The sequence below is a fragment of the Ptiloglossa arizonensis genome, chromosome 13 (assembly GCF_051014685.1).
Source record: "Ptiloglossa arizonensis isolate GNS036 chromosome 13, iyPtiAriz1_principal, whole genome shotgun sequence".
In the NCBI taxonomy this organism is placed as follows: domain Eukaryota; kingdom Metazoa; phylum Arthropoda; class Insecta; order Hymenoptera; family Colletidae; genus Ptiloglossa; species Ptiloglossa arizonensis.
Genome location: NC_135060.1, coordinates 3,416,340 through 3,429,830, shown reverse-complemented (window position 1 = coordinate 3,429,830; position 13,491 = coordinate 3,416,340). Strand labels below are relative to the sequence as shown.

The 13,491-nt window shown below is 41.8% G+C and overlaps 1 protein-coding gene across 6 annotated transcripts in view; it reads right to left on the bottom strand.

Annotated features, from left to right (window-relative positions):
- Window positions 1–13,491, bottom strand: part of Scalloped (TEA domain transcription factor 1 homolog scalloped) — a 240,967-nt gene that overhangs the window by 7,777 nt on the left and 219,699 nt on the right. For all 6 annotated transcript variants that reach the window (XM_076325394.1, XM_076325392.1, XM_076325397.1 and 3 more), the window contains one exon: window positions 8,285–8,415. In XM_076325394.1, the coding sequence (XP_076181509.1) occupies window positions 8,285–8,415 (131 nt within the window). The remainder of the gene's footprint in view (window positions 1–8,284; window positions 8,416–13,491) is intronic.

Here is a 13,491-nt window from a genome sequence, read left to right as displayed (position 1 = left end):
ATTAAATTTCTATTTCTATTTCCGTCCGTGCCGTGGGTTACGGTTTTTATAGATCTTCTTCGACTCGATAGCGTAACAATAAGTACTATTATATATCGTAAAATATTCGAACGATCGGAATACGAAGATATTCAGGTGTCCTCGATCGCATCACGTACCGCATGGTGTCTTCGGAAAAACTGATTATGCTGTATCCGCATGCTTACGACGCACAGAAGTTGTTTGTCGATATCCAGGACATGGAAAACAATAAAAAAATCAGGAACATGATAATGTACGTCAGCTGAACTGATATTACCTCTAGCGAAGAATTTAGCGTTCCGTAGAGGTAAATCTTAAACGCAATTAAATTTCTATTTTCAAGAATCGACGTGTCCACCATTATAAGGAAAAGTTTCTTTCGTATCGTTAGTTAGTTTGTCGTTTGACGTAGTGGCGAAACTGAAAGTTTCTCCACATGAGTTGTACTCTAATATTTCTAAATTTTCCTACCTATTCCGAGCGTACAAACATTGAAAATTACAATTCCTTCTCGCGGCTGTTAAAAGTCCAGCTAATCGTAACAAATTAAAAATTTGAGAGAACCTTGTACATTTCTTCGAAGTATCGACTTCGAGAACCCACTCGAAACGCTTCATTGTAAAAAAAAAAACACCAGCGCTCACTCGGAACAATTTTGTCGCGCAAGTTCGCGTTAAAACGACGCGCGACAGTTCAGCGCGAAAAATTCAAAGCCCGTATCGAATATCTCGTTGAACATTTACAATCATCGTTCTACGGACAGGAAGTAATCGTTCTACGGGTGGTCCGGCAAGAATTCGTGTAAAATTGCATTTTTGCAATACCGTGCGACGAAGGGTGAATCGAATTAAAAAATCTTTCAATTTCTCCGTTCGCGGAGAACAAGGCGCGTGTTCGCGAGGAAACGAGCGCGCGAATACGTGGATAATAAACAAACGGGTCGATGGAAAATTGAGACGAAAATATCGAAAAGGTTCGAGCCGCTGTTTAACTTTCCATTGCGATTCGTACCGCGGCGGGTAGATAAAATTGAATCGATAAACGATTTCTCGTCGTTGCATAATTTCGTTATCTATCGTTGGAGCGTTTCCCCTTCTCACCACCACTACTATCGCTACTACTGCTACTACTACTAGTACTACTACTACTACTAGTCCTACTACTAGTACTAGCAACCACTGTCGCTGTTTCAGCTTGACCGTGGTTCGATGTCATCGATCGCTATCGAGAAACAGCAATGCAGTTGATTGCAGAAACAAGCCTGGTTTTCGGTCGCTAAATTCGCGGGAATTTTGCGCTTTTATCGGAAAGCCGTCGTTTTAATCAGCGGCTCCCGGCCGAAAATCGCTGACGAGACGGACGAGAGGTTCGTTCACGTGATATCCAGGAAATTGGCGTGTTTCCCCACCCCGTGACCCCCCCACGCCCACGGTACAGGGCTTTTCAATTTCGTTCATAAATCCGTAATAGAAGAGCCATTACAAGCTCTGCCGCTCGGAATCAAGCGTGCTGCGTAACAATGCCAACTGCAAAGGGTTCCGGGTGCCTGCGCCCATCGAACATTTTTTCAACTTTTTTCCCTACCGGCCCTTCCGTTCTTTTCTTCGGTCCACAAACATCATTCTTTTTTTTTTGCACGAACAGTCGAAAGAAATTTCGAACGTTCGAACCCTCGAGCGATCACCGAGATCTTTGGTGATCACGGTATACGTGTTCGTGTTGCGCAATTAGCGAACGATCCGCGTACCTGTTCGCATCCCTGCGTTTATAAACGAAACTTTAACGGTTAAAGTGACAACGTAGGTGTCGTATCTGTTTCTCGGACATCTCTTCAGTGTAATCTTGGTACTGTCGTTTACGAGATCGACTATCGCTTCCACCGATTGAATCACGTAAGATATGAAAAGTCGAACAGATTTATTGTTTAAACTCCTTCGTTTGAATTGTACGTTAATTAATCGTTGAATTAAGAATTTTTACTCAATGTTTCAATGTTCACAGGGGATTCACAGGTAAATTCTTGGATGAATTTCATTTGGCGATTCGAAGCCTTTCGTTGAAATGCAAGCTGGATCCACGTATTAGTAGTTGTAGTCACGATTACGAAAGAAAAAGGAAACTTATCATTTACAATAACATCGTTCTCCCGCGTGTAATTTACTAGGCTGTTCGGAAAGTCGTTTCATTTCTTTGAAAGACGATATATTTATAATATACTATTGCAATAATTATACAATCTAAAAAAATCGCGTTCTAAAAGAACCAAATGACTTCCCGAACAACCGAATACCACGTACATGATCGAACAGTTTGCAAACTCGCGCCACTTCGGGTGCTCCTTCTACGTTCGATCCTTGTATCAAAGATCACGGTGATAAATTGAAAATATCGAGTCATCCCCGTATCTGTGCGCGGATCTGCGAACGTGCGTGCGAGTGCGCGGTGTCACGGTTACATCGCGGTCCTGTTCGTGCATACATTCGATCGAATCGTAAATCTTCCATAAATACGCCGCAACACGCGTCCTCGACCGCACACAATGCGCGAATAAAAATCGCCGGGGGCGAGGGTAGCGTTGTGTTTGCGCGTGATACGCAACGAACGAGCGAAAGAGCTAGCGAACGAGCGAACGAGCGAGGGGGGGGTTTTATTTTCGCGCGGCGTGATTTATTAAAAAGAACGCGGACGGGCGAATTTTCGAATTTAAAAAACGATTATCGCGAAATCGGCGCTGCACGCGAAAAATCCATTCAATTTCGCGGGACCCGTTGTTCACCGTGCAGCAGGCGTGGTGAATCTGCAGTGGAAAATCAATTCGGTTAATTGAGAGGGAGCTACCGCGTGCTCTTCTCTTTTTTTTTTTCTTCTTTTTTTTTTTTTTCGTTTCCCCACCCCCGCGTTCTTTCCCCCACTAGCCCGTTTTATTCTTTTTTTTTTATCTTTCTTTTTTTCGTTTCAATTTCCGCGTCTCCCGTTCTCTCTGTCTCGGTCGGGGTATCGCTGTCGCTGTCTGCAGCCCCTCATCGCGCAAATACACGCGAGGAATGCAGGATTGGGCGGGTAACGGGCTGGACATGTTTATCGACATTCTGAAACGCCGCCCGGCCGTTTTTGGGTATCGTCAGTTATCGGGGCTACGTTTACACCGCAACAATCAATTACACCGTAACGCTCGGCGGGATTATTTCGAAAATAGATTGCGCGAGCCGATCTCGGAAGAATGCACCTGCGGGAAAAATGATGCGTTTCGATTAACCCCTCGTTACACGGGAACCGGACGCGCGCGCTGAATCGTTGATAATTGTTCCAACGAACCGAGTCGCACCGCGAATGTTCCTATTGTTCAACTGGAAGAAGCTCACGGGCTTGGAAAGTTTCTAAGAGTTCGAATATGTACGGTTAGTTGAAATTTCGGGAGTAATCCAAATTTTTACGAGAGAACATTTTGTACACTGTACAAATGTATTATATTTTGGGGAGAGAAATATTATTTGTAATTATTGCACGAAATATCGCGAAAAGTTGGAGCGACCGTACACGTAGAAATTTGTACCGTACTGGTAATTATTGCATCGGAATATTGTACGAATATATATTACATTTCAGCGAAATAAATATAATTTATAATCATTGAACGAAATATCGCGAAAAAATGGTAAATATACACCTCGGACGAATTTGTAGCGTAATGTTAATTTTTGCAAGGAAATTGTACGAATACGTTAAATTTTGTCGAAATAAACACGATGATTATTGGAGAGAATATTCCGAGAGAATAGAGGGTGAAAGATGAAAATAACAAAAATTGTGCCGATTTTTCGGTAGACGAGTTTTTGCAATATTACTGTTTTCGAAGTACGAAAACATTGTGCAACAATTACAAAAATATCGACGCGATCGCTGCTCGCGATATATTTCTGTATTCCCGAGGGATGAATTTATCGAGATTTATCGTATCTCGTAACAGCTACATTTTATCGGCAAGCTCTACGATGCGTCTGTTTAAAAATATTTATAAAAATATTTCACATCCACGTATCGAAACAACCGCGACCTCCACAGGTCTTTTGTTAACGCGTCGACTGACGTTTCGTAGTTGGATGAAACGATTCTCGACGTCACTTTTTATACGGCCGCCAGCTATGCGACAACTCGTTATTTATTTATTTTCGTTCCGGAATAAATCTTCGCTTCTCTAATGCGTATCGATTTTTATTCTTCTTTCGAGTATCAAGGTTAAGGTTATTTGTAACCGATTCGTGGTCAGAGATTCGACAAATTCGACGACAACTATTAGAATAAATACACGTTTTTCACGGTTATTATTTATTTGTAAATATAACGTAAAAATGGGGACTTTATCTTTTTCACATTTGGAATAAAAAATTCGCGTCTCATCCTCGCGATTTTCATTACTTTAATCCTCAATTTCCTCCTGTCGATATTGATAATATATTAGGTTCTTCGGAAAGTCATTTCCTTTTCAAAAGCTAGAGAATATACAATTCAATAAAATGTTTGTACACTCTAGAAAAATCGTCTTTCATTTTCACCAAAAAAAAAAAAAAACGAAATGACTTTTCGAACAACCTAATATTTTGTCGGTTATTGCACGCGAAACGGTATCACGGTTAATTTTCAACCGATACGAGTCGTATTTAAATAGAGCACCGTATGAGATACTCGACGTGGATTTGCTCATAAATCGGCGAACGCATCGCGTTCGTTCGTTGCAGTTCCAGTAGTTTTTCGGATCTCGTGGCGTTATAATAACGATAAATCAACTCGAATGGAAAATGATTATTATCGGTATCCCCATCGAATTGTAATTGAGAGAAAACAATTCCGTTTCGGATAGCGTTCGATCGAGTCCGCGGTGTTCGAAATGCCGATGCAAATCGATTTCCAAGAAGAGTGCCCAAGATACGACTCGCGCGCGCGAAAATTGAATTCGTTGATTTCATTCGTTGCTCCGAGTCAGGGGTTGAAAACAATCATAAAATCGGTTTCGGTTCTTCTTATAACCGTTATTTTTCCTTTCTGTATCGATTACGATTTGGTGTCGTATAATATTGTATCAGTATATTTTTCTATAAAACGGACAATTCTATCCGACATCAATGTTATCGCAACATTAACGGTATATTGATCGTGAGATTGAATTATATACATATTGAACAAAATCATGAATAATCGAAGTATCTAATAATAATTTGAAAAATGGAATTTCGAAAAATAATCCTCTCAGAGTATTCATTAATCGACACAAGTTTGTACTAATATTACGCGTAGACTATAATGGTTACAAAACCGAAAAGTAATCGTTACAGAAACGAAAAATGATCGTTCGGGAATGGAAAAATACCAGTTCCAGAACCGATGTAATATCAGTTCTGAAAAAGCAAAAGAAAAACCGATACGGGCTACAACCGCGCGTGTATCCGTGAAAATGATGAAATTTTTTCGGTTCTCGTAACCGGTCCGATCGTAGCCGAGACACAAGAGTTCGAAACAGTTATTTTTGGAACGGTTTCAATCTCTGGCACCGCGCGGGACGTATTTTTCGAACACGATCGCCGTGGAAAGACCGTGGCCCACGTTCCAGGGGAGTTGTTCGCGTCGTTTTCGCGGACTCCCGCGAAAGTTCGATACGGGTCGTGGGGAGGGTGGAAAAAATTATGGCCACGGTACGGTTCGCCGCGAATGGTCCTTAATGGTAGGAGACCGCGTAGAAATTAAATAAGGCGCGACCACAGGTAACGTAAACAGCGTGCCTAAAAATTCTTTTCCTCCGCGGAATAAATCGCGGGGATCCGGGACGCGAGCGGGTCTACGCTCCGCGTTACACGCAGAAACCAGAAAATTACGTCACACTGGACTGTTCGTACACCGGCTGGTTCTCTGAATAATGCCCGCGGTATGCGGCCACTGCAGTAGCAGATGCAGTCGCTGCAACTGCAGTCGAGCGACTCGCCCGAAGGCCCGGTTCGTTCGTGGGACGACGCGCGATCTTCGCGAGCTCGCTACGGTTGCGTGTTACGTTTCTCCGCGACGTCGATCGCGATCGTTGCTCGGTTCACGGGGAACATCCGGGATGTATCCCCCTCCGTCATGATTTTCTTCAATCTGTGTAGGTTCGCTGAGAGAAAGAGAGATAGAGAGAGAGAGAGAGAGCAGAAATAAGTATGTATTCTTATTTTTTTTTTAAATTGCCCTCTAATTTTACAGACTTTTTACGATGGTCTCCATACCACTTGGATGCACGGAAAAGTACTTTAAACGGATTTTTTGTATGGCTTTTGATAGTCCACTGAACAAAATCTATACGGGGATTAAAACACTACCGCAGATGTTAGCATTGTAAGGAAGTTGACTCGTTAGATATCATTTCTGATTTCTAATTTCTATTGGGTTGTTCGGAAAGTGATTTTGTTTTCCAGAATGTATAATTTAATAGAATTTTTGTATACTTTTAAAAAATCGTGTTTCATTTTTACTAAATTAAGTGAAATGACTTTCCGAACAACCCAATCATTTCAACGAGATAACTAACCGAAGTACACTGCTCGGATTGTAAAGAAGTGGACACTGGAAGATTCTTCGTTTATAAGATTACTCTTATTATGTATGCACGTTGTATAACACTCGATCGTAAAGATCTGGTATTAATTCCATTAGAAATTTACGGGCTGGAATCGAAAGAAAATTGAATAATACTTGGACGAAACTCTGGAGCGCTATCCAAACACAAAATTATGGAAATAGAGAATTTCATGGACAGAAATGTCGATAAAATTGGGACACAATTCGGAGCACCTCTTATTTAGGGACGACAGTACTTAGATACAATAGAATAGTATTGTAATACAATTTACACGTTTGAATAATTTCACGATTCATATAGAACATGTACAAGAAATTGCATTGGTATTAAATTCCATAGACACTTCTTTTATTTTGGAAAAGCTATGTAATTTTTATCATCTCGTCTGATTTTGATACACCTGATACACACGGTATAATCTGAATCGCGGGAGAGAATTATTGAAAAAAAAAGAAAAAAAATATATATATGTATAACTTTTTTTTGTTTTATTTCAAGCGTCTTTGTACGGTTTGAAAGTCGACCGCCAAAGACGGGAATAAACTTGCGCGAGAATGCACGACACGTTCACACCGACTATGTAAAACACACTTGAATCGCTTACGTTCGTATTGTTTCTTTTTATTTTCGGCCTCGGACTATTGACCGAGCCTGTATAAACAATGCACCCTCGTTTTCTGCCTTCCTCCATTTCGGCTCGAATGGAAGCGGCGAATGCACAGTGCTGTGATTTATTAACAGGCGCGCAATTGTTCCCAAATCGCTTTAATAATTCAGCTGTTGATTAAACGGGCCGAGTACATTTTTACGCGTGATTTATTCCGTTACAAACCATCCTGCGTCGCTCCTGATCGAACGAATTCTCTATCGACGATTAATTTCTGCGCGATTCGAATTGACGAGGACGAAATTAAAAAACAAAAGGGAATAAAAAAAAAAAAAAAAAACGAAACGAACATAAAATATCGAAAATATCGTGTACCTCGACCGGTCGTCGTGTCTTTCGATTAACTCGACTTTGAATTATTTAACCCATTGACATCTGTGCATATTTCTTTCAGCTTTGTCCCATCCGTTGGAATTGTTTCGAAACGAATGAGCTACGTTGATACCTAAATTTATAGAACACTCGTTGCATTGTTTCAATCGATAATTTTTTTCCTCCACGACATTGCTATACATTCTTCTCCGATATTTGTCATTCTACGTATTTTCGTTCTTACGTTATTTATTTTCAATATTTCCATTCTATATTCTCTATTATTGTTTTCTTTTTCTATTTCTATTGCGAGAAACGAGGTTTCATTCCCGTGAATGACTAGATAAATAAAAATGACGTAGAACAGGTGTTACATCATTTTGACAATCGAGTACGATTAAAATGTAATATCGTCATCGGTTAAAAAATGACCACTCGATGAACGAACTCAACTAATCCAGGCATCGCGAAGGTGGCTGTCGAGATGCCAATGGGTCGACTCGCGTCGCTGTTGAACAGAAATCTAACCCTTTGAAAATTACGATTGCTTAAATTTCACCGGTAGGATAGCGGTTCAATCGTTGTCGTAAATCGTTCAGACCTCCAGATACGTACGCGGAGAAAAGAAAACGGGAATATTGAACTACGGAAAGCGAGCGAGGGGTCTTTAAAATACTCACCACTTTGAGTTTTGCCTGGATTTCACGAAGTTTTCTCCTAGCAAGGACCTGTATGTGCGAAGAGACCTGCTTTCGCGTTCTCGTTTTGCCTGTTCTCAGTTTGATGTAGCGGGCAATCAGCTCGTTGCGACCTGCAACACGGAACAGTGTACGTCTTTAGACGATAATACGAATCGTGTCAAGTAACCTACGGTACAGACGAACGACGAATCGTCTCTGACTATTTTATCGTAAATCGTTCGAGTCGCGTTCATGGGCATGCAAAGTTCTTGTTTCGCGACGATGGTAAATTATTCACTCGTAAGCGAATCTATTGGATTGTTCGTGTATTGGAAGTCATTTCTCCAAAATGGAGAATATGTAATTTAATCAAATGTTTATACCTTCTAAAAAAATTGTGTTTCATATTCACCGAAAGAAAAACGAAACGACTTTTAGAACGAACCAATACTTTGTTAACTATCGACTCGTTGGAGAAAATACCCAACTCGTTGAATTGTGTCTGGTTGAAAAATAATTAAACGGAATATATACTGTATCGTCTAAGCGAATATTTGGGAATATTTACGTTATTGATGACTCTCTACGCTGTAAAATCAACTCAATGAATTGTCAATAAATTTATTTTACCGTTTCACCGGACGACGCGATATACTCGCCAGATTCACGTGTGACGCGAGTTAACAATACTTTCCAACGGAGTGATCATTTCACGTAGAGGTTCGGTCACAGTTCTACCATCGAACGTGTTCCTTTTATTTACAATTTGGAAACGCTCGGTTGTAATCGATCCGTGTTTAATCGCGTAGGTCAAAGATCGGTTAGAAATGTCGGCGAGTTTTCGCAGAGGCGAGCGGTTGATCTGGTGCGCTTTAAGGTCTGCTCTGACTCTTCATTTTCGTAGCAGTTCGTGTTTCTTGTTCTTCCGTCGAAGTGTCCTAATAAATTGCAGACCTATAACCGTAAACGAAAGCAAACAAGTAGTCTAGCAGTGGCAGAAAATCCTCCGAGGACAATATTCAAGAGCTTGCACGGGAATTCAAACATGGTCGGTATTCCTGTACAACTTTTATTACTTGACGAGAAGCAGACCGATCGGGTTCAAATAAACTCTGGACACTGTTGTGAATCGGTCTCGAGTATTTCTTCGAACGAACTGATAAATCATTTTAGATTAAGCGTTCGAGAAGCGTAACCGTGTGGTCTCGATGTTCGTTCGGTGGAGATGGTACCTTTTAGCAAAGAGGGTTCCCCAGTGCAACGTTTGCGTTTCAACGGGGGTTTGATCAGCGATTGTGCTCAAAACACTGCAACTAACAATGCACGATGTTCGTAGTGTTAAAGTTTTTAACCGTTGCGCTCAAATATACTCGCACCGGATGTATAAATTTTTTTCGTGTTTATGGAGAACTCCACAATCTTACTTGCGTAAGATATTCTATTTCTTTCTTTAATTTCGACGCGTATTTATGAGTAAAATTTAGCAGAGAATTTGGGTACTTCGACCCTAAAGTGCACGATGCATCGAGGTGTACGCAAACCGTAGTTTACATTTTACACTTTGTTAATCGTTCGTGTGTAACATATTTTGTATACTCAATTATACAAACATGTATATATATAGTAAACTCGGTAACGTATACACGAATCGGTATTTCTTTTAAACAAAACTGTCGAAAAAGTCGCAACCGATTGTCAATTTAAACTTACAGTTTCCCCTCGTAGGTACCGCGTCGTGTTTCTCCGTATGAACGTAAACCGCGGTAAAATTGAAAAAATCGCACCCCCTACCGTGGATCCTCGTACATTTCGTCGGAGGCATTCGTGCACGTTACACCTGGGCGCGCTTTGACGGTCCGCGATGCTTGAAAATGTCGTAAATGGCCGCGAGTCTTTCCATTAAACGCGGCAATTAAAGACGACAAAGCCTTTTCTCCGCGGATTCTGTTCAGCGTGAAAGGCACGGGGTCGCCCAGTTCGGTTAACATCCTCGTTGGTAAAACATTGCGACACGGTACCCACCGTGCGTGAATTCAGGCGAACAGGAGGGTTCGGAGGGTGGAAAAAAATTATACGTCGCGGCATAGGTAACGCAGATGGGACGGTAACGAGCGTAATAAATTGAAATCAGCGAAAGCGAGACTGCCGCGCGAAGGTAGCCGGAGAACGGCGTAACAAAAGCGAACGAACGAAAAGAAAAAAGAATGAAAAAGAAGTGGAGGAAGAAGGAAATAAAATGAAACATCGAGAAAGGAAACAGACAGGAGACGAGCACGTGTACGGCTAGTGAAAGGAGAGGAACCAAAGACGACGAAGATGCTTTCACTCGTCGCGGTTACGCCGATATAAAATACCCGCGGCTCGACGACCGAGCTGAATTTCCAGGGGTGGGGTAGGGGATGGGCACACACAGAGGGAGAGAGAGAGAGAGAGAGGGGTGAAAAGCGTGGATGCATGTGAACTCGAATTAATTCGAGTGCACGGTGCATTCAGTTTTCGAGGGCCGATGAAAACGCGCGCCAGGGTCTTCGCCGACAATGAGCACCGTTCCATTTGCACGCTCGGTCGATTTTTTATTTAACAACGCGAGCCAACCGAACATCGTTTCCCCCCTTTTTTTTTCATAACGGAAATCGACAACCAGCCGAATTGAGCGGCGTTTTCCACCATTCTCAGAATATACAATGATGTTATTGCAGTCCATCGAACCGTGCGAAACGCTGAAAAAATCCATCGGTCCTCCCACGCCCACCGCTCCGCACCGTGCCGGCACATAATCCTGTGATTAAACAATTTCACGTATTCCGAGCGCCAGTTTTCTACGGAAATTTCAATCGCCCCGATTTCGTCCGACCAACCATTTTTTTTTTTATACGAGAGCATCCAGTGTTTGCGTTACCATCGAGTACACAGAAGCGCCCTCCGGTGGTTACAATCTTTTCGCAACTTAGTCGAGTAATAGCGAATCGGTTATCGAAACGACCGCACCGATTGCGAAACGAAGGAACAGAAACGGTTTCGATTTTTTTTCTGTGACCGAACGAACCGATCTTACTCTAAACAGCGATTCCCCGCTTTCGAGTAACGATATTAAGTCACTTACGATCGAATATAGATCGAATTGTTTTTCTCGATCGTGTAACCGTCTATAAAGTAACGCGAACGTGCGAACGTTCAGTGGCAAAATTCGATCAGAGTATCGTAACACATTTTCGGTCACACTATAGATCGAGATGACGTGATTCTGGTTACCGTACGGTAAACGTTATTTCAATTACGACACATTTGATGTCATCTGGCGCCGGTTTCACGGGTGCGGCCGTAAAGTTTTAACGGCTGCGAAATCTAAGCAACGATAAGGTGCCACATAGAATACCATTTACTCGATTCAATCGGTTGGAAATCAATTCATCGTTGAACAGGAACCTCCCCTCCATTTCTATGCTCCCTGTTTTCTTCTTTTATTCCTGCCTCTTAGATTATATTCGCGATTGAATATCGCTTGTCATTTCCCGCCGGATTGTCTCTGCCGAGATTGCATCAGGTTTCAGCGTTTTTCACTCGTCGAACCGTTTCAACCTCTTTCGACCAGGAGAGAACTGCGCCAATGGTTTTAAATACGTAAAAACCGATTCAAAGTTCAACGAAACTTTCAATTTTTCATTTCTACCATTCCGTCGACAATTTCAACGCGTATCGTTACCTACGATACTTCGTTCGGACACTTTTTATGTTAAAAATATTACCTACACGATTCGATTTACTTTTTAGAAAAATACTACTTTACAAAAGCTGTAACTAATAATTAAAAACTATCATATGTTACAAAGTACGTGGAAAAAAAGCTTATCCTCCGAAATCGCGCCATCGAACTTTCATCCGTTTCGATTACACCGATGGTATAGAATAACGTCGTTGTCTAAAAAGTGGGAAGAGGTTGTTCAAAGAGATGGAGATTACAATGCTTGGTAAGCTTGAAGTATTATTTTATACAGTGGAAAAATAAACGTGACGAACTCATGGGTCGTTCCGATACGTAGGACACGTTCAACTGACACGAAACCGGGCTGGTTCTGGTCTTTAGTTACGTTGACGATTTCTCGCGAGCGAACTCGACGATCCTCGAGAGTTTTCGGACAGGCGAGGGAGGTTGTACGCGAATGGCTCGCAGCGTGGTGGCGAAGGAGACGGAGGAAAAGCAGACGCAGCGATAGATAGAGCGAGCGAGAGAGAGATAGAGATAAATAGAGAGAGAGAGAGAGGAGCAGAGAGATAGCGGTGTGTGACGAGGGAGGAAAAAGGAAGGAGGAGGGTACGGAGAACTCTGAAGCATCGGGAGGAAAATATTCGAGATTCCAGGCGAACCGCGTGATGACTCAATTTCGCAAAGACCGTTAAATGGCCCGCTATGAACCACACGCCAGTACTGGTCGCGTTCCTTCTCTGTTTTTGAAGGCTGAACATTCTTTGGAGGGGGTTGCTTGTGTCGACTTACATCAGCGTGGAAAAGACCGACACGAAAAATCAATTCTCGGTTCATTTGCCTCTTCTTGCGCGGAGAACCATCCAGACTATCGATCCTTTCGTTGAAATCTCGTTAAACGAAGATTCGACGACGATGGAATACGATATAGAAGACACGAGGCGACAGAGACGATGGAAGCAAACGGTTGGGTTTTACAATAGTGATTTCGGTTGCCTCTAGTCTCGAACGTGACCTATTACGCAATCGTCGCGTAAAGATGTTTAACAATGAAAAAGAAATTAACTTACCAAGGTGTTGTACAACTTTTACTGCGTATAAATCGGTGCAACTGATTGCACATCTTCGCTGCACTTTAGTGCATATCTAAACGGTTATAAGCGTTTCTTGTTAAGAGCGTGCATAGTTGACAGTCACTTCTCAATTATAGTCAGTGTACGCGTTCGTTGTTCAGGAAGTTTAATTTTTATTTCTGGTCACGTTAATTCGTTGTTCTATTCGTGGTTAATGTTACACTTGCGATAACACAGAGTTGTATAAAATAGGAAATAAAGGTCGAAAGGTGAGGTCATTTCTCTTAAGAATATAAAATAATGCACAGCTTGGTAAAACATCTTTCAAAATATTTTCTGGAGGGGAATGAAAATCTGTTGAACAATCTCCAGAATTTTCGAGCACAAACGCCAACTCCGAATACTCGATACGATTGATTTCCCTTTCTATT